Source organism: Cervus canadensis, chromosome 24 (genome assembly GCF_019320065.1).
Source record: "Cervus canadensis isolate Bull #8, Minnesota chromosome 24, ASM1932006v1, whole genome shotgun sequence".
NCBI lineage: Eukaryota > Metazoa > Chordata > Mammalia > Artiodactyla > Cervidae > Cervus > Cervus canadensis.
Genome location: NC_057409.1, coordinates 36,571,616 through 36,594,104, shown reverse-complemented (window position 1 = coordinate 36,594,104; position 22,489 = coordinate 36,571,616). Strand labels below are relative to the sequence as shown.

Below are 22,489 nucleotides of genomic sequence, written 5' to 3'. Positions count from 1 at the left end.
AAAAGAAAAATACATATATGCATATATTTTTGTACATGTATACATATATATGGACATGTCATTTCTGTTTGAAATGTATGTGTCTACATACCTATTTATATACATATATATATATATATATTTGTACATGTATGTATCTCAAACATAAATGATACTGCATCCAAAGAAAGCTTATTTAGATAAGTTATCCTTCCCATAAAAACTCCCTTACCTATGTAAAAAAGCCTGTAAAATATGTTGAAAATTATAAAAATACACCAAACTAAATTAATGTTCATTGTTCACCATGTACATGCTGAGATTTCTTACTTCCATACCTTTGCTCCAGTCATATCTTCACCTGTAATCTATACGTGGCTGAACCCAAACATCCTTCAAGATCCAACTCAAGAGCCACCTCCTCCTCGAAACCTTTTCTGATCTCCCTAGTGTTCACCACAGGACATACTGTAGGTGGATGATTAATTTCATTTTTTTGTTCCCTTCTTCCTCTAAACTATAATGGTGTTTTATTCTGCTTTTCATATTATTCATTCAGTGATTCATTCATTAATTCACCCACTCATCCGTGTGTCTATTCGACAAATTTTAAAGACTTTCTGGACCATATTGAGTCCATGCTGTGTGCTGGGTATAATAATGGCCACAGAGATATGGCACTGTCCTTGTAAGATGCACACAGTCTAGCTGAGAGACAGAAATTAATCAACTCAGCATCCCTAAGTTGGTGTAAAATTGCAGCAGCAATAAGCACAATAAAGGGGAGAACTCTGTGCTGAGATCTTATGAACGAGGCTTTGAACTTATCGGGGGAGATAAGGCAGTATCTCCAATAAAGTCACAGATGAGTTTTGGCTGAAGGATGCCTAGATGTTAACTGAATACAGAATTCTCCAACCAGAGAGAAGAAGGAGCACCAAGGCTGACGGCGAGGTTCAATCTGGTCTGCGCTCTGCTTGCTTCTGCAGCCTCGTTATGTACTGCGGTCGTCTGTGCCCTTGTCCTCTGAGGCTGTGGGAAGGATTTTAGTCTTTATCCTGTGATAAAGCACTGAGAGCTTCTACGATCCCTCTGCCTACAAAGTGGGGCTACTTCCATCCCTATTTCTCTTCTGCCACTTAATTATAGAACTTCTCGAGAACTGAGGCAGTCTTACACATTTTGTATCCTGTGTAATACCTAACAGAGAACCTCCCTATAGCAGAGGGACAATAATATTGAGTGAGTGAGTGGGCTTTAGGGTTCTAGCATGTTTCGTGTGTGCCCTCCGATTCTGGCCCATGCAGGACAAAGCAGCCTGAAGCAGCAGAAAATGTTACCACCCTTACAGATTGCTCACATTTCTGAAGTGTGAGTGTAAGTGAAAGTCGCTCAGTCATGTCCGACTCTCTGCAACCCCACGGACTGTAGCCTGTTCTCCAGGCCAGAATACTAGAGTGGGCAGCCGTTCCCTCCTCCAGAGGATCTTCCCAACCCAGGGATCAAACCCCCATTGCAGGCAGATTCTTTACCATCTGAGCCATGAGGGAAACCCCACATTTCTGAAAGGGAAAGGGAAAGAAAACAAGGGTAAATGTTCCCTAACCTTAACGCATTTAAATTAGTCATGCCAGTGGAGAGCTGAAAAGATGTATTGAGTCTTCAGAGATAAACATTATATTTCCAAAATGCCAGCCTCTTGTTCAAGCTTTTTCTTTTCATTTTCTCGTGATGTTTCCATTTGCCTGTTCTGAATCTGTCACATAAATGAACAATATGCACATTTCCAGAGGCCAGATGAAAACAGAATAGGCCATAAATCAAGACTAAAAGCAGTGGTTCTGATTAAAATCAAGACTTAGAGTAATTGGTATTTCATTCCTATTTTCTTTTTAATCGGTTTTTATGGAAGAATATATTTGTGGCGGCTAGTACATTTTGTAACCCATCTAACTCTGATCAATATGCTAATCTTCATTTCAGTGCTCAGAGCCTCACTGTACATTCCATTAGCCTGGTTAGTGCATTTCTAACCTTGTTATAAATCACTTTCACCAAAAGGTAAATTCACCAAAGAATTCTTTGATTTTTCCTATATGTCTGTACCTTGTCTAATGCTATGTTCTAAATAGAGTACATGTTCAATTAGTACTTGCTAATGGAAATGGGAGTGGATAAAACATTTTTTTTTCCTTTCAGTTTAAAAGGAGAGGTAAATAAAAGGTTGGAGAAGGAAATGGTAACCCACTCCAGTATTTGCCTGGAGAATCCTATGGACAGAGGAGCCTGTCAGGCTATGGTCAATAGGGTCACACAGAGTTGGACACAACTGAAGTGACTTATCATGCATTATGCAAATAAAAGGATGTTTGTTTGTTGTTATTTACTCACTAAGTCATGTCTGACTCTGACTCCATGGATTGTAGCCCGCCAGGCTCCTCTGTCCATGGGATTTTCCAGGCAAGAATACTGGAGTGGGTTACCATTTCCTACTCCAGGGGATCTTCCTGCCCCAGGAATCGAACCTGCATCTCCTGCATTTCAGGCAGATTGTTTAACAATGAGCCACCTGGGAAGCCCCTACTAATAAGCAATAGATGCCTTCAAAACTAGTCTCCTACAACAAGTTAACAAATCAAAAAGCAACTGATGATAACTTTGTTAGTCTGAGTCAGAGTCACACCAGTGTAGGACTTCAGGAACCTCACGTAATATACTGAAATGCCCCTCACATATGTACCCATCTTTAATATCTATCTTTTAGGCCCAAACAGGTCACTCAAGGAGAGTTATTAGCCCATCACCCTTGTGTAAAAGCCTTTCCAATTCCCTTCCCTTTCCACTATAACAAACATCCTAATTATCTTGAAGCTGGCAGAGCATACTGTGCTTAAGCATGCATGCTGAGATACACATATTTGATACCTGAGAAGCTTGACTTATACCCTCTGTCCCCAGCAGACAGAATTAAACAGAAGTCTACATTTCCCAGAGTGTGAGAGACATAAATGTTTGTCCTTTTTCTTCTGAGTATTTTTCTTTATCAGAAAGAAAATTCTGGTTAAAATTCCCATAAATTAATCAAAAGTATTATTCAGAAGTAACCCTGAAAGGACAAAATGTCCAGCCAAAGGAGAAAGCAATAAAATACTCTAAAAATTCAAAAACCATATTTTAAAATAACTGTAATGACCTGGGGAAATCATCATCATAATATCATAATTAAATCAAATGTCTAAAACTGTGTGCCACTCATTCTGGATGGGAGGGGAGTTTGGAAGAGAATGGATATATGTGTATGTATGGCTGTTCACTGTTTCCTTGAAACTATCACAACATTGTTAATCGACTGTACCCCAATACAAAATAAAAAGTTAAAAACCAAAACTGTGTGCCACATACATAGCGTCATCACAGCTTTGCTGTGTAGGGGGACAAAAGTCTGAAAGAAATCAAACAATGACCATCCCGGAGTTGGGTGTTATGGAGATTTTGGTTTCTTTCTTCATAGTTTTTCTGCATTTTCCAGGTATTCTGCAATTTGCATGCGTTTTTTATAGATAGAATAAAAGCAGAAAGTTGCTGCTTTTTAAATACCTTGACTTTTCAAAAAGCAAATCAGATATACTGCTACATTTATATGGAAAATGACTGCCATGTATGACTTTAGAATAGCTTTAAAATTATATAAAATAGGCAAAATATTTATATTATATATTGCTTTTACTTTCACAAGGGGAAAAAAAGCAATGCAGAATTTCTCTCCCCAAATGATATGTGTTCCCAAGTATATGCCTCCAGTATTTTTTTAATCTTCAGAAAACACAGCAAGAACTCTGGTTCATTTGTTTCCAAGTAGATTCATTTAAAAGTTCATTCCTTACCAGTCATATAATAGATGCATTGTCTTGGGTCTTTTTGTCAGTTTTGAAAGACTTTCTTGGAACATGCATGTAGTTTCAGCTTTGCTTTTTCTTTCAAAATATTTCCATCTGTAACACTGTGAAGCTCTGTTCAAAAATTCTTAAGGAGTTCATTTTTTTTTTCCCTTGGCATTGAGGGAGAGAGTGTTTCATTGACATGGCACTGGAAAAACAAATGAGCCCTTATACTGTGCAAAGGGATGGATTCCCTTTTTGCACAGCCTGGAGTGCAAAAATAGGAGACATCAGGACTCAGGATAAATACACAAGGGCCTGCCAGCATCAGTGACCATCCTCCCAGCTGCTCTGTCCACTCCATTCCTCGCCATGTAGAGAGTCAGGGGAAGAAACTGTCTCCTCTGTGAATGCTAATGAGTCAGGGCTGTTTTACCCTGGTGGAGGGGATGGTTTGAAAGAAGAGCTGCTGTCTCATATAGACAAATATGATTTAAAAAAAAAAAAACACTTTACCTGGATGATAGATGATTATGAACTCATATTTCCTTGATGGGTCGTTTACCTTTCACTTCCTAACACTTCCCTGTGAAATATTTTCTCTTCCAATTGATTGACTTGTAGCATCCAACCCTTTAGAGGGACTATTAGAGAAAGTGGATTTTAACTGATGATATTTTAAAAGATTTGTGCTTTTAACAGCTTGGTGGAAAAATAGTTAGCCTTGAAATGGAAGTCGGGAGAGCCTGTCCTTTCCTTATTCTGCTAATAACCAGCTTTGCAGTTTGGTCAAAGCTACTCTATGGGCTTCCCAGGTGGCAATAGTGGTAAAGAACCCACCTGCCAGTGCAGATTAGACATAAGACACACCGGTTTGATCCCTGGATCGGGAAGATCCGGGAGAAGGGAATGGCAATCCACTCTAATATTCTTGCCTGGAGAATCCCATGGACAGAGGAGCCTGGCAGGCTACAGTTCATAGGGTTGCACAGAGTTGGACACTACTGAAATGATTTAGCACAGCAAGCTACTCCACCTCTCTGGATCCTGTTCTCCTCAGTGGTAAAAGAGGAGTTTGTTGCTAAACATCTCTAAGTGCCCTCTTCACAACAAACTTAACTGCTTTTATCACTTTCAGAAAGTGCAGACCCATGAAAAAGCCTTAAATCATCTGTTGCATTAGAAGTGGTTACCTGGAGAATTGGGGGAAAAACAGCATTGCTGGTTTTTGAGAGGGCACAACACTCTGCCATCTATCTCATGTGCTTTGCAGTGCTCAGATAAATCATGCCTGAGGACACCTTCTCTGAAGAAGAGAGTTTCAGATGCCAGCCTGGAGGGGAAGAAGGACTCTGGAATGCTGAAATACATTAGACTGCAGGTATTAATACATGGTTTGAAAACATTCATGAAGCAGGAACAGGGAGGGAACTTCAGATAGCCTTATTACTAATGTTTGGAAAAGACCCTGATGCTGGGAAAGATTGAGGGGAGGAGGAGAAGGGAGCAACAGAAGACGAGATGGTTGGATGACATCATTGGCTCCATGGACATGAGTTTGAGCAAACTCCAGGAGATAGTGAAGGACAGGGAAGCCTGGTGTGCTGCGGTCCATGGGGTTGCAAAGAGGGGGACACAACTAAGCAGCTGAACGACAATGAAAGTGTGGGATATACAATGCCAATTGGCACAGTGTTGGCATAACAGCCCCCTCTAATTTGGTGAGAAAGAGTGCTACCAAGTGTGCAAGAAAAAAATCCCTTCTTGCCGGACAGCCAACTTCCATAAAGACAAGAAAGCTTGGCTAGAACCAGGCCTCTTTCCACTCCAGGGGAGCCAGCTTCCCACCAGTGTGTGGTAGTGATGCTCACAGGTCTTGGAATGAGACAATCTGGGTTCATATCCTATACCTACTGCTCTGGCTCTGGGACCTTGGGCAAGTTAGGTTAATTTCTCTTAGTTTTAGTTGCTTGATCTCTAAAACGGGGATTTTAACACTGGACCCTGAGAAAGGATCATTGTGTGAATTGAAAGAGATAGTACACTTACCTACTTATCCAGGGCTTCACAAAGTTATATTGTTATTACAACCTAAACTCTATATCATAATACATTTTCCAGGGGAAGAGAGAAAAAAATTTCATGTTTTTCTAGAAAGTGTTTTAAATGATGGCTAAAGACAGGCTTGCCCCAAACTGACATTTTTTACCTCAATTATTTAAAATAATGGATTAAATAGTATTTTGTGGGCTAACCTGGACTAATAACCACACTGTATAATATTTTGAAAGAAAAATACCATCCAAGTTCACCGGCTTAGAAAACTAACTTTCTGAATGGAACTCCTTTGTAAATTAGAGGCTGCTCACAGTTTTCAGTGGAAATCATTCCTAATAGGAAGGAAAATAAGATGCTGTGAAGGTCCACCAGGACTTTTAACACAAAGATTTACTGACTGAAATCCTTTTTTCTCAGAGAGCTGTACTTATTCTACAGTTTATTCCCTAGGTGGTTACAAATTACTTTTGTGGTGAAAGTGTTGTAAAATAATATAATTTGGGACAATTATACATCAACTACTAGGGTATAAAGCTTACTTACTATACATCATGCCAGATATGTTCCCACTTTAAAAAGTATTTTAAGGTCATTTAAGGAAAGTGGATAGAGAAGTGACCCTTAACTTTCAAGAGGAGGACAACAACCAGTGTCTTCGACAGTTTTAAGACATCATTTCCATCTTTTTTGCAGGTGATGAGCCTGTCGCCTGCTCCATTATCTCTACTGATCAAGGCCGCACCAATTCTGACAGAGGAGATGTATGGAGACATCCAGCCGGCTGCCTGGGAGCTCCTGCTCAGCATGGATGAGCATATGGCGGGGGCAGCAGGTAAAGCCAGGCCTCCCACGACCCTGGTCCTGCTGCCATTCATCCCAGCGTCTCAACACGAGCGAGGCGCATTCATCCCACCTTCACACTGAGGTCACATGGATAGCAGTGGCTGGACCTCTAGGCAGAGCTGTGCGCTAAAGGGAAACAGGCCTAGGCTGTCCGTATACACTTTTCACGTCCCTGTGTAGTCTGCACAAAGGCAGCAAGTCTCTCCCAGGATGTTAAAAATTACAGTGATTTCCCCCAGAACCTACATCTTCACTATATTTCACAAAAGATTCTTTTGTGTATGTTGTGATTTCCCAGATTGACCATGAACTACCATCATTAATTTTATTAAATCTTAGGTAAGTCATGTTCCGTGTTCAAATTACAATATTGAAACAAATATCTAAAATTTAAGTGATGTGTCCAAAGCCATGTAGCTAGTAAATGGTAGAGGCAAAAATCTGGATTCTTCATCATTTTGTACTTTTTGTGCATATTCCTTTAGTTTTGTATGGTTACTTTAATTGAAAAATACATAGTAAAAATTCAAATAATGTAAAAGTATGAAATTTAAAACTGTCACCCTCCATTCCATGACTCCCAGTCCCCTTTCTCAGAGGTGGCAATTTTTAAATTTCCTAGGAAACCTTCTATAAACTATGCATATATAGTACTTTTGATGTCACAAAGCACTTTTTCATATATTATTTTATTTTATTCTAACAAGACATTTGGAGGCAGCTATATCAGCAGCATCATCAGTAGTTATGTTTTACCAATAGAGAAACACAGGCTAAGACGTTAAGGGACTTGGCCAAGATCAGTTTCAGAGCTGTGACTCAGCCCCAGTTATCCTAAGAGTTGGCTGAACATGCCTTGAGGTTGTGGGGGAAAGTACAAGGGAAAATTTTTTTTTTTCCAGTGGGTTTTGTCATACATTGATATGAATCAGCCATGGATTTACATGTATTCCCAATCCCGATCCCCTCTCCCACCTCCCTCTCCACCCGATTCCTCTGGGTCTTCCCAGTGCACCAGGCCGGAGCACTTGTCTCATGCATCCCACCTGGGCTGGTGATCTGTTTCACCATAGATAGTATACATGCTGTTCTTTTGAAATATCCCACCCTCACATTCTCCCACAGAGTTCAAAAGTCTGTTCTGTATTTCTGTGTCTCTTTTTCTGTTTTGCATATAGGGTTATCGTTATCACCTTTCTAAATTCCATATATATGTGTTAGTATGCTGTAATGTTCTTTATCTTTCTGGCTTACTTCACTCTGTATAATGGGCTCCAGCTTCATCCATCTCATTAGGACTGGTTCAAATGAATTCTTTTTAATGGCTGAGTAATATTCCATGGTGTATATGTACCACAGCTTCCTTATCCATTCATCTGCTGATGGGCATCTAGGTTGCTTCCATGTCCTGGCTATTATAAACAGTGCTGCGATGAACATTGGGGTGCACGTGTCTCTTTCAGATCTGGTTTCCTCAGTGTGTATGCCCAGAAGTGGGATTGCTGGGTCATATGGCAGTTCTATTTCCAGTTTTTTAAGAAATCTCCACACTGTTCTCCATAGCGGCTGTACTAGTTTGCATTCCCACCAACAGTGTAAGAGGGTTCCCTTTTCTCCACACCCTCTCCAGCATTTATTGCTTGTAGACTTTTGGATAGCAGCCATCCTGACTGGCGTGTAATGGTACCTCATTGTGGTTTTGAGTACAAGGGAAATTTTAAATAATATTTTTATAATTGACACTGGCTTCTCTATAGCATAGACAGTACTCTTTTTTTTCTCATTATTCATTGACTTTGTAACTTACCATGGAATGACCTTTCTCTTCCTAGTATTTGGCTCTCCCCAAATTAAAAAACAACAATGATATTATGTTTCATAAATTCTCTGTTGGTTTCTCAATTTATTCTACCTCTTGGAAGGGTAGACGTTTCTAACTGAGTCTACCTTTTGAATTTTATTGTTACTATAACTAATGTAACTTTAATGGACATTTTTATGTACCATCCTAGGGTTACTCTGAGATGACTTTAGACATTTCCTAAAAAGGATATTTCAGCATGCAATTTCCTTTTTTCATCAGCTTCCTCTGCCATTGACTTTTCACTGTGAGCCAAGGAAAACGTTGCTTCAAATGAGATTTCTACAGCAATGTCATGCCGTCACTGCCCTCACACCACATGTTAGAAGATTGTGGGTGGTACAAAGGATGGTGCCTGGTTTCCAGTGGCTGAAACAGGGTTTTCTGCTGGTGGCCTAGCTGTATAGCTCAGTAGTCATTTTCAAGAGACAGAAGCAGTTTCCTCCTTCCCCTCACCCCCAGGAATCATACAACTTAAAAGATGTGTAGCTGATGGTTTGTTGACTGTCTTTAGCGGCCATGTTCCTGTTGTGTGCGGTGAAAGTCCCCGAGGCTGTGTCCGATATGCTGACATCAGAGTTTCACCATCCAGAGACCGTGCAGAGACTGAACGCCGTCCTTAAGTTCCACACACTCTGGAGGTTTCGCTATCAGGTCTGGCCCCGGATGGAAGAGGGAGCCCAGCAGATTTTTAAGGTGAGGGCTACTTCTGGGATAATCCCATGGACAGAGGAGCCTGTGGGCTATAGTCCATAGAGTTGCAAAGAGTCCAACATGACTGAGTGCGTCCAACATGACGTGCGCGCGCGCACACACACACACACACACTTCTCACATGAGAATTAGATTAGCAAAGCCAACCCAAGGTTCAGTTCAATCCTGCAACTTCAAATCCACAGTGTATGGCCCAAGAGATGCTTCTTTTTCCCCCTTCTCTGGTTTTGTAAGCAAACCTAACTCCAATACGAATGAATTCTTGTTCTTTAAAAAGATTAAAATACACAGAAAGGTAAAGTAAGACAATCAAATTTCTATAAACCTCAAGATCACAGTACCATCCCCAGAGGTAAGCACATAAAACTTGCAGACATTTCACTATATATACACAGATGTTTTTGGAGGATGGGGTAATTAACATGAATAGAGATCATACCGTTGAAACCCTTCATTTTATAAATGAGTAAAGTGAGGCCCAGAGACATTCATCATGTGTTTTGTAACAGCCTGTGCTCTGTAAGATTATTTCATGATTTTACTTCAGACTCAATCTAGTTTATTTCCCATCTTACTTCATTCCTCTGGTATCAACTAACAGATCCCACCTCCCAGTATAAATTTCACCCTGCCATCACCAGTGCTCGGAATGCCATCCGTCCCGATGTTTGACCCTCCCTGGGTCCCTCAGTGCAGCGGGAGTGTCCAGGACCCCATTAATGAAGACCAGTCTGTGAGTAATGGACACTTCCTTTCTTGTATCTTCAGGTTCCATGGTATACTTGTAAGAGAGAAGAGCAATGAGTGTGAGAGACAATGTGTTCTTGTCATCAGAATATAATAACACAGAAGAACAGCCACAAAAGTTCTTTAGTTCTTCTGAAATAGAACAGAGGGAACTAACTTCTGGGGTGAACATTTGCAGACCTGCAAGCTAAGACAGTTTGTTCTATAATTCAAAGCAGCAGCTGCCTTATAAAGCTACTAAAACCATTAGGCACTGGTTTCTTAGCCCAAGGTAGCACTTTTGCTGCTCTTTATTACAGAACAATTTATTTAACCTGTATACACTATCCAAGGTGCTTCCCCGGTGGCTCAGATGGTAAAGAATCTGCTTGCAATGCTGGAGATCTGGGTTCGATCCCTGGGTTGGGAAGATCCTCTGGAGAAGGGCATGGCAACCCACCTCAATATTCTTGCCTGGAGAATCTCCATAGACAGACGAGCCTGGTGGGCTATTGTCCATGGGATTGCAAAAAGTCGGACATGACTGAGCGACTGATACGGCATAGCACGCTATCCAAAAGTGAACGATATTGACCCTGGCCGAATAAGAAAAAGAACTGAGTTGGCTGCTCTTATTTTCCTTATTTGGGCCTTAGTCTGGTTTTTACCTTGTTGATCTTCAGTATCATCATCACAAACATCACTCAGAGACCTCAGGTGCACCCTATTCTAATTTATCACTGCTCTATGTAATGTAATTAATAAAGAGCTAACTTTAGAACATAGTCTATTTATAAGCAAGAACCAAGAATATGTGCCCTTTGAAAAAATAAATCTTCAAAATATGCCTTTTTCACGTGTTACATAGCATTTTTCTAAATTTCGAGAGTAATGTAGAAAATTTTGGAAAGTAAAGCAAGAAATAAAGAACATATCTCTATACACAAATTCATGATTATTTCCTTGCATAGTTTCCCATGAGATTTAGGGCAATCAATATGTGAATATTAAAGATTTTTGATAGATCTCACAAAATATTCCCGGGACAATTGTACCATTTTACTCTCATACAACAGAATGGGAAAGCATCTTCCTTATTCAAATTAACTAGTGTTATCTTTTAATGCCACGTTGAACAGCAAAAAAACAAAGTTATTAGCTTTTTTATTCACACGTCATTAAGAAGTTTGTTGAATATATGAAGTGGTGTTGAATATTTTTGCATGTCACATATATTTTCTAGCCTTTTGTAGTTTTCTTTGGAGAGCTGTTTATTTGAATTCTTTACCCATAAGAATATTTTTATTTTAATTCTTCTGCATACACTACCTTCATATCTCATGATTTTGTGCCAAGATAAAGGCACACTTGGTTCTTCCTCATATATGTAGTAATTCCAGCATCTGAACCACTGGAATAAAGTGGTATAAAGATCTGGTATACCACTGATATAAAGATCTTTAGTTTTTCTCCCATACATGCGATGGAAATGTTAGAGTCAAGTCCATCCTCTCTCCCAAGTTCACAGTGAATTTCAAGCGAAGTCCTCTGATTCTATATTTAGTTCTCTTTTCCTTATTCCACAATTCTCGCTTTGTTTTATTATAATCAACCAGCTTGACCCCTGACTCTGAAAATGGATTGCCATGTGGCCCATCAATGCCCTTAATTGCTGTTATGTCATTCATTATAGGAAACTTTTCGTCTTATGTTAAGACGTTGCATAAAGGGAGTTTTAATGACTATAGTCCTTCAGAAGAGTGACCAGTACCCCTTGTCTGTCTCTTAAATCCTACAGACCGCGGGCCAACAAAGGCATGTAGAATTGCCACTGTACATAGACATCAAACTGGTAGTGGAGAATGTCAGTGATCACTTCCCTGTTCTGACACCAATGGCTTTATCCCTAGAGGTCTTGGAATTTGTCTCAGCATAAGCATCATGATTAAGACAAACAGAATGGTCACTTTGCAGAGTGAATCTTGTCTCCTTTATTGTTCCTTATCTATTATGCTTTTGCTGCTGGTAAACAGAGTCAGATTTTACATTCAACCTTAGTAACACTACCAACTCATAGATCTCTTTCCTCCTCCTTCCCGTGGTTCTGACTTTCTCTTTTATTAGCCTTACAAAATAAATATCCTTCATTTAAAATCAGTTCAAGAAATTTTGGTAAGAAAGTATTAAAAATGTTTCTTTGATGTCAGTGTTTAGAGTGAATCATTGATCTTTTTTATCCTAAAAGTGAAAAAAAAAGACTGTTTCTAGAAATTACAAACATCTTTGAAGAATTATTCAGACTGAATGAAAAAGAATAGCTTAGTTATACACAGCCTGGAAACTTGGTAGAAAAAGAAACAAATAAACAACATGAAACTAGATCACGATGCCCTAAACATTTCCTGAGAACAAAGTACCACATCTGAGTCATTCAGTAGACCACTCTTGTCTGTGACCATGCAGAAGAGTTGCTAGTAAACAAACTTGCCTTCATGTCTCCATAGAAATCCTTTTCAGCCCGGGCTGTGTCCCGCTCCCATCAAAGGGCAGAACACATCTTAAAGAACTTGCAACAGGAGGAAGAGAAGAAGCGTCTTGGTCGAGAAGCCAGCCTCATCACTGCCATCCCTATCACCCAGGAGGCTTGCTACGAGCCCACCTGCACGCCCAACTCAGAGCCAGAGGAAGAAGGTGCCTCTACACACTGGACTTCTTGGAGGGCTGGGTCTCAGAAAAGGGAAAGGACGTGCTTTAAAATAAACACTGACAATTTCATGTGACTTGAGGTGATAAGCGCCCTCTCTGTCTCACTTGCCTCCTGACACTATCTAAAGAAAGAGAAAATTTGTCTTTTTCTAAATGTTTAGAGCTGGCCCGTTTATGGAAAAGGACATTAGCCACATTGAATGAACTAATATGATAATGGATCAAGCAGTGACTATGATTCAGGCAACAGCTGAACCCAGAGTGTGTGCTAAAATATATTCAGTCTTTCATCATTAAAAATGGGGTCAGTCCATTAGCTGCTTTCAACCTTCACAAGTACTGGCAGTTTGTCAGAAAATGATTTATGGGGACTTCTCGGGTTGTCTAGTGGTTAAGACTGCACTTCTAACACAGGGGGTGTGGGTTTGATCTCTGGTCAGGGAAATAAGATCCCATGAGCTGCATGGCCAAAATATATCTCTGTGTGTGTGTGTGTGTGAATACACATCAATAATGGAAAAGGAAACGGCAACCCACTTCAGTATTCTTGCCTAGAAAGGCCCATGAACAGGGGATCCCAGCAGGCTACAGTCCACGGGGTCACAGTCAGGCATGACTGAGTGACTAACACACATACATATATCAATAAAAATGGAAGAAAATAAGTAAAGACAAAAAATTGTAAAGAAAATAATTTATGAACCATTCTAAATTCAGTGATTTTCCACCCTGCTTTTGTGAAATTTTGGGGAGGAGTTTTCTGTCACTCTTTCTGCGTTTTTTCCTTTCCTAAGTACACTCTAAATCATTTAAAGCCTTACGTTCTGAGAGCTATATACACTTCGATGTAGTTGTGATGATAACTGTTGTTACAAAACCAAAGTTCACGTTCCCTGTTTTCTTTGCCAGTAGAAGAAGTCACCAATCTGGCCTCTCGTCGACTGTCTGTGAGTCCGTCCTGTACCTCCAGCACTTCCCACAGGAATTACTCCTTCCGCCGAGGATCAGTCTGGTCAGTGCGTTCAGCCGTCAGTGCTGAAGGTGTGTCCTCTTACAAATGTGTCCTTTATTCCTTATGTGTTTGAAACCATTTCATGACTTCATTACACTGTTTTCATTAAATAACTTGCTTCCTGATTTGAAGTTCTGAAAAGATAGATTGAGTGGTATTCTAAAAAAAAAAAAAATTGTTGATTTAATGCAACAAATGTCCTTGATAAGTTGGTTCTATTTTGATTATATTAATGTAATCATATTGCTGAGGGTTTAGTAAAACATTATTCTAGGCAGTTTTCAACCCTGACTACACATTGCAGTCAACCAGGGAGCTTTTTTAAAATGTCCAGGTAACACCCAAGATCAAATCAGAATCTCTAAGGGTGGACTCACCACCTCAGTGTTTTTAAAATTTACCCGGTGATATCAGTGTGCAACTAAAGAGTCAGCGGGATGTTTTAGGATGCTGTTCTGGAATAACAATAATCAAAGAGCAAAGCTCATGCCACTCCTGTAATGAAACCTGACTCCAGAGGAGAAGCGTGATGCTCTTCAGGTCCAAGAATTTATAAACTATGCCTCTCTAATGATGAGGAACTGTCTGGGACTCACTGCTTCGTGATTATACAGATTTCATCACTGATTTATGAAGTCATCAAAAAGTTAGACAGAAACCAGTTGTTCTCAACCCTTTATTGCACAGCCCTGGAAAACTTCAAATGCTAACTAAACACAACTTACAGGATGGGGGCCCAAAGATACCTATATTTTTTATAGCACCTTTACTGAGATATAATTTACATACCATAAAATTCACCCTTTTGAAATATGTAATGCAATTGGTTGATAGTATATGTGCACAGTATATAGTAGAGTTTGCAACTGTCACTGCTACTTAATTTCAGAATATTTTCATTATCCCCAAATAGGGATACCTTACACCCTTTAGTAGTCACTCATCCACCACTTCCCCCAACTCCAAGAAAAAGTAGTCTACTTTCTATTTCTATGGACTTGCCTATTCAGCACATTTTATAGGAATGGAACCATATAGTACATGGCCTTTTGTGACTAGATTCTTTCACTCAGCATAATATTTTCAAGGTTGACCCATTTGTCACATGTATCAGTTCTTCATTCCTTCTTATCACCAAATAATATTCCATTGTATGGATACACCACATTTTGCTGACCACTTCATCAGTTATTGGACATTTGTGTTGTTTTCATCTCAGTTACTATGAATTATGATGCTATGAGAAGTTACGTGTAAATTTTGTGAGGAATATTGTCAAGCTACTTCAGAAGTTTCTGTATCATTTTATATTCTTATCAAAAAGTGTGAAGGCTTCAGTTGTTCCACACCATTGAAAAGACACGGTAATCTTGCAAATGAAGAACAAAGTTGGAAAACTCACATTTCCTAATTTCAAAACTTAGTACAAAGCTGCAGTAATCAAGATTGTGTGGTATTGACTTGAGGATTGATATACAGATCAATGGCATAGGTTGGGACCAGAAGTAAACCATTACATGTATGTCAGTTTCATGTTTAGAAAGGGTACCATGAAACTTCAATGGGGAAAGAAGAGTCTTTTCAGCAAGTTATGCTGTGACAACTAGATGTCTACACACACCAAAAAAGTGTTCTATAGGCAGGCCTTGAACTGAGAAATGTTGTTGCGTTAGAATGTTCTGAGAATGTCCCTAGCACTGAGAAAAGCTTCCCGGTTATGTCTCCCTCCTCAGATGAGGAACACACCACCGAACACACGCCCAACCACCACGTGCCTCAGCCCCCGCAGGCTGTGTTCCCAGCATGCATCTGTGCAGCCGTGCTCCCCATCGTCCATCTGATGGAGGACGGTGAGGTGCGAGAAGATGGAGTGGCAGGTATGGCTCTGACTAGTAAAACCATCTAGTAAATACTTGAGGTATTTGTCTGACAAAGGACAGTTGGGTGCTCTTGAAGACATGAACCATTGGCCACACATGGAGTTCTTTTCTGCACACGTTATATTTACAGATTTGCTATACACTGTACTAACACTGTCACTTCCTCCGCTTTCTCCGGTCATAACCTTTATGACCAAGAAATTGCATTTAATATATGTAGTTTGGTCCAGGAGTGTTGTTTATGTCCAGAGGACAGAGCAATGCTTATTTGACCTCATAGGAACCAAATAGTGATTTTAGCCACCTTAGAAATCTTAGTTACTGGCTTGACATCTTTAATACCATCTTTCTCAGTTGATTACCTTTACAGAGGTAGTATCTATAGAGGATAGCTACAAAATGAAATAATAAATGAGGGGTAAAGATGAGTTACATTTGTGACAGATAACAGATTAATATTATTTTTTTAAAAACCTTTATAACTTAATAATGACTTTTTTAAACCCCAATAGAGAAATGGACAAAGGATATAAACACACAATCCGATGGCCAATATCATCTGTAAATAACACTGTTGTTTAAAACAACAATGAAATCTTACTTTTAATATAAAATATTACAAGGATTATTTTAAACAAAAATATACATGGTTGGTAAATATTCAGAGAAAAGAGCATTATCACACCTTGCTGATGGCAGTAAAAATCTAATGCAAGCATCTTGAAACAGTGTCATAGTGTGCATCATAAAAGCCTTAAAAGTGTGAACACCCTTTGACACAGATCTTGATCTCTAGCAATTTGCTAAGGCAGTATTGAGGGGTGAACAAAGGTTTATATAGAATACTGAACATTGAACATATTAGAAAGAACAAATATTTGAAAATATTATAATAGCTGACAATAGGATATTAGTTCATTGTGGTATTTCCAAATGACAGCATTCTGTGCACATTAGAAATAATATCCTAGAAAAATATTAATACAATAAGTATTCAATTTATTGCTAATTAAAAATGTGAGTACCTAAGAGTATTTTCTATACAATATTATTTAAAGATACATGTAAATATATATTTCATGTGTATGAAAAATCATACTCTGAAATGTTTATAGTGTTTTGAAGAGGGAGTGAAAAAGTTGGCTTAAAACTCAACATTCAGAAAACTAAGATTATGGTACCAGGTCCCATCACTTCACGGCAAATAGATGGGGAAACAATGGAAACAGTGACAGATTTTATTTTCTTGGGCTCCAAAATCATGGCAGATGGTGACTGCAGCCATGAAATTAAAAGACGCTTGCTCCTTGCAAGAAAAGCTGTGACAAACCTAGACAGCATATTAAAAGAAGAGATGTTACTTTGCCAACGAAGGTCCATCTAGTCAAAGCTATGGTTTTTCCAGTAGTCATGTATGGATGTGAGAGTTGGATCATAAAGAAGGCCGAGTGTTGAAGAATTGATGCTTTTGAACTGTAGTGTTGGAGAAGACTCTTGAGAGTCCCCTGGACTGCTAGGAGATCAAACAAGTCAATCTTAAAGGAAATCAATCCTGAATATTCACTGGAAGGACTGATGCTGAAGCTCCAATACTTTGGCCACCTGATTCAAAGAGTTGACTAATTAGAAAAGACCCTGATGCTGGGAAAGAGTCAAGGCAGGAGGAGAAGGGGATGACAGTGGATGAGATGGTTGGATGGCATCACTGACTCAATGGACTTGAGTTTGAGCAAGCTCTGGGAGATGGTGAAGGAAAGGAAGCCTGGCGTGCTGCAGTCCATGGGGTTGCAAAGAGTCGGACACGACTGAGCGACTGAACAACAAGACATGTCTTATTCTCCTCCTTGTCTTTTCTGTATTTTTCATGTTGCAAGCATTAAATGCCTTCCTTAAAGTCAGAATAAAAATAGTGTTATAGACATAGTTTTGCAACTAATTTCAACCTAACAAAAACCTGCATTTATTTTAATTATTTATGAAGCTACATGGGAGCTAAAGCTTATTTTGCATATCTCTTGTTAATATTATTCATAAAGCTCAGTTTTAACTGGATGGTTAGCTTCTGAAGCAAAAAAGATGGTATAATTTATTTAAAATATAGCCTGAAAAGTAAATTCATGCTAAATTTCATATTCCTAGTTTAGGAAATTGAACTAAACTATTTAAACTGAAGATCAGCTATTTCTTCTCCACTACTCACTTTTACCCACCTGCTTTCTTAGCCTGGGCACTTCCAGGCAGTCTTAGCCAGCTACCTTCCCCAAAGAAGTAGCACTTTTTCTTTCACATTCAGTTCAGTTCAGTTCAGTTCAGTTCAGTCTCTCAGTCATGTCTGACTCTTTGTGACTCCATGAATCGCAGCACGTCAGGCCTCCCTGTCTATCACCAACTCCTGGAGATTACTCAAACTCACGTCCATCAAGTCGGTGATGCCATCCAGCCATCTCATCCTCTGTCATCCCCTTCTCCTCCTGCCCCCAATTCTTCCCAGCATCAGGGTCTTTTCCAATGAGTCAACTTTTCGTATGAGGTGGCCAAAGTACTGGAGTTTCAGCTTCAGCATCAGTCCTTCCAATGAACACCCAGGACTGATCTCCTTTAGGATGGACTGGTTGTATCTCCTTGCAGTCCAAGGGACTCTCAAGAGTCTTTCCCAACACCACAGTTCAAAAGCATCAATTCTTCGGTGCTCAGCTTTCTTCACAGTCCAACTCTCACATCCATACATGACCACTAGGAAAAATTATTTATTCCTAAACCATCCTCATTAGAAGTGGGAACCTTAACTATTACTGGCTCAACTATGTCATCTTTTTGAAGGAGTTATTATTGAAAGCATTTATGTGAACAATATAAGGTCAGGTCTAATTCATATGCATTCTAAACAAAAACATATTTTCTAAAACCCAAAAGATTACATTAGAAGTTTCTCCATACAGCAAACAATGAAATAGGATTTTAATAAGTCCTTACCACTGTTAATATTAGGATGATTTCCAAAACAAAGATTCATAAATGTATTCTTGTTTATTAAGGTATAGTTGACTTATAACATTGTGCTAGTTTTAGCTATGCAACATAAACATTTGATGTATGTGTATATTGCAAAATGAATACCACAGTAAGTTTAGTTAACATTCATCTCCACACATAGTTACAATGTTTTTTTACGATGAGAACTTTTAATATCTATTCTCTTAACAGCTTTCAAATATACAATATAGTACTGTTAAATATAATCATCATGCTGTACATTTCTAGGATTTATTTATCTTAGAACTGGAAGTTTATAACCGTTTGATCACCTTCACTCAGCCCCATTGCCACCCTCCACCTCTGGTAACCATTCTGTTCTCTGTATCTATGAGTCTGGGTTTTTCTTACATTCCACATGTAATTGAGATCATCCATTTGTCTTTCTGTGTCTGACTTCTTTCACTTTGCATAACACCCTCAATGTCCATCCATAATGTTGTTAAGTAGGAGAATTTCCTTCTTTTTAAGCCTGAATGATTTTCCACTGTATATCACAAATACATTCTTTAGAGAAGCTAGTATTTAAAGACCATCCTATACACTTTTGTCACTTTTTCTTTATAGGCTAAAGTATTCAGAAACAGCAACAAAGAGAACAATACTTACCTTCAATAGAAAAAGTGTTCATAGAACTCTGTAAGGCAAAAATTTTAGAGAAACCAATTAAAGCTTAGAAATTATTTGAACACTATATCTGATAGATTTATGTCCATTTAAAATGAATGTTCAATTTATTTTCTCTTCTAAAGTGAGTGCTGTGGCCCAGCAAGTCTTATGGAATTGTCTAATTGAAGATCCATCAACAGTTCTTCGACATTTTCTGGAAAAACTGACCATCAGCAATAGACAAGTAAAATCTATGTTTATAGTAGCTTTGTGTGTGAACCTGGTTAAACAACAAGCAGTGGACTTTATTGTGATATTCATGCAACATTGGTTGACACATAACCAAGAAGTACTCTGGATAATGATAATAATGAACAAATTAAACTTTACTGTTTTCTTTTGAATTTTCCCATTAACTGATGTCTCCATATGAGTATGGTACACTGCTAGTAATGACCGTAGATACTGAAAGATTCTCAGTCTTTTAAACAAAAATTAAATTCAATTTAATGTTTTCAGTGTTGAGTACATTTACTGAATTCTGATTGGTTGGTAGTATGTGATACAGGTAATATTATTAGTGTATGTTGAAACTCTCCTTTAGTCAAGAAATTTAATTTACCAGTTCACCCAATAATAAGAAAATACCAAAGAAAAGTAGCTTTCTGAGAAATGACAAAATACACCAATAATTACAAATTATTTCTTCATTTCTATATTGTTGTTCTGTTTGCTGGACAATTAAGTTTAGTTTCTGAAAGGAAGGTTAATTATAAACATCTACCTAGGAAACAGAACTATGAAGTTTAATAAACCTAATTTATTAATAGTTTCTTAAGATAGGTCCTCGTCACATTTTCATCACACCCGAAAGCTATAGAAAATAGAGTTGAATAAATATACAGCTTTCCTGTGATTTGCCTGTGAGTCAGTCTATATTGCTATAGTCTGATTGCCTATAGAGTCAGTCTCAGGTTTTATTTTTTTAAAATGTCTGACTATTGCTTAGTAACTTCATATGCTAGCTTCCAGGAGAATGCATTACAGTAGGCTTAAATAATTTAATAAGCATCACAAATACTATATTAAAATGCTGAACATAAGAGAAATCAACATGTGGGCAAAAGTAAGAAAAATTTCCCCACCGTGCTATTCAAAAAGTTAACATCATTTCCTACAACATGGTAGCTGAACGAGACATAGACTCTGTTGCTCTTTCAGGATGAGTTAATGTACATGCTGCGCAAACTGCTCCTGAATATCGGAGACTTTCCTGCTCAGACCTCTCACATCCTGTTCAACTACTTGGTGAGTCTCACCTCCAGTAGGTTGTAAATGTTCATTTCCAAGTAAGAAGCAACAGTGCGTAAAAAAGACCTCGGGATTTTTTCAAATAAACTTTCGTTAACTGTGTGCCTGAAGTTGCATCATAGTCAGCTGAATTCACCACTGTTTATATGGGAAAACTCCTCCTGGCACCATCCTTGGCATGTGATGGGCACTCAATAAATGTCTGTTTCCTCCCTGTCTCTCTTTAGCATTATACAACTTCCTCATGTCAGTCCTTAATTTTAGTTTTCTGTTGAAAAATGTATGTGTCGTTTTTAGTCATTCTTTCTCTTTTCATATCTCCCTGTTTAGAACACAGACACACACACACACACACACACAGAGGAAAATGTTGCCCTAGATACAAAGTATTTGTGAGTGTATTTTTCCATAGCAACTCTCTATGCTTTACATTGTTCTCACAGCTCCTTCTTGAACGCTCCAGAATTTGCCAGTTTCTTCACATTCTCCTCCTTATACCCTAAATGAATGTGCAGTTTGGGGACTGTTGGCTTGATGACTGTTCTTTTAAACTACACCTTAATCCAAGCAGACAGATGGCCGAATGAATTTCAGTGCTGGGACAATGTTCTCTCTCCCTAACCATCACTGGTCTTCTGCAAGTGGGGAAATAGAAGAGTTATCCATATGCATCTGCAGCAGGATGATAAATTTAACTCAATGCTACTACTCTGATGTGCAAACAAAAGTTGTAATTCCTTCCCTATGTTTATGACTGAGGTGGTTTTCATTATGAATGCCCACCTGTTGGTGGACAAGGGGAAAAATATAAATAAGCGTCCAATCCAGTTTTAAGTTCAGATTGATAGAAATATATAAATAGTACCTTTGGATAGTATCTGGTCTCTCTTGTCTAAAGATACTTAACTTCTAGGAACTCTCCTCTCTTCTAACTTCTTTCATCTCTAGATGTTATGTGCTGTGTTATATGTTATAACACATATGTGTTATGTTATGTGTTATGAGTTGGGGGGAAAAAAGACCTTTGCTCAGAATTCTATCTCCTGTCCAGTGTTTGCTCCAGCTCCTCCCCTTGTGAGACAGAGCTCTCTATCTGGCTGGTTGCTGGATGCCTGACTGGTGGAAGCTGAAGCCCATGGCTTCTGTAACTTGCAAACCTTTTCTACTCCCAGCAGAGCTTGCTGGGAGACTCCATCTCAGCTCCTGCTGGTGCTACCCACCCCTCCGAGTTCTGGTTGTCCCATATGGCTTTAGATGAGGAAGTCCTCTGACTAGAGCATCCTGCCTGGTGAACCAGCCTATGGCAGTTCTATCCAAAAATCTCTCCAGCCAAGCTTTCTGCTACTTTTTCTCCTGTCTGCACTACTCAACACTCCAAGGTAGATTAGCACAGCCAAAAATATAAGAGCCTCCTTCGGTTTAAGTATGTGCCCTGCCAAGTTTATGTTACAGCCCAGACTGGTATTAAAAGGCTCTGTGGTGAGCTCTTGTCAGAGACACAAACACTGGAGGCAAACGCCCCTTTGGGGTGCCTGCTCCTTCCCCAAGTCACTGGATGGGGGAAACACTTATATTGCTCCCCTCCATCCTTTTACCCTGGGACAAGAAAATGGACATTTCAGTTCCCTTCTTCCAGATTCTCCTTTCAACTCCAAATAAGCCTTAACACTAGACATAAATCCTCCCAACTATGTCATTGATAAGTTCCTAGAGCAAAGGGCTGGGTACACATTGGCCATTTGCTGTATAACCTTGTTTTATATAAACCCCAATCTTTCCCTGAATCCCAAGCACATGCATGCTTCAGGTGAGCTAGAGAAAGGGGTTTTGTACTCAGAATGGCAGAACAGTGAAGGGTGGAGTCATGTTTTAAACCATT

General features: G+C 39.0%; 1 protein-coding gene across 15 annotated transcripts in view; it reads left to right on the top strand.

Moving 5' to 3' along the window:
- Positions 1-22,489, top strand: part of UNC80 (unc-80 homolog, NALCN channel complex subunit) — a 222,378-nt gene that overhangs the window by 136,239 nt on the left and 63,650 nt on the right. For 13 of the 15 annotated variants that reach the window (XM_043445612.1, XM_043445611.1, XM_043445615.1 and 10 more), the window contains 9 exons: positions 5,131-5,238; positions 6,609-6,747; positions 9,134-9,315; positions 9,935-10,066; positions 12,564-12,750; positions 13,675-13,806; positions 15,511-15,654; positions 19,443-19,543; positions 20,521-20,607. In XM_043445612.1, coding sequence (XP_043301547.1) covers positions 5,131-5,238; positions 6,609-6,747; positions 9,134-9,315; positions 9,935-10,066; positions 12,564-12,750; positions 13,675-13,806; positions 15,511-15,654; positions 19,443-19,543; positions 20,521-20,607 — 1,212 coding nt within the window. The remainder of the gene's footprint in view (positions 1-5,130; positions 5,239-6,608; positions 6,748-9,133; positions 9,316-9,934; positions 10,067-12,563; positions 12,751-13,674; positions 13,807-15,510; positions 15,655-19,442; positions 19,544-20,520; positions 20,608-22,489) is intronic. The other 2 variants (XM_043445610.1, XM_043445618.1) reach the window with 1 other exon arrangement.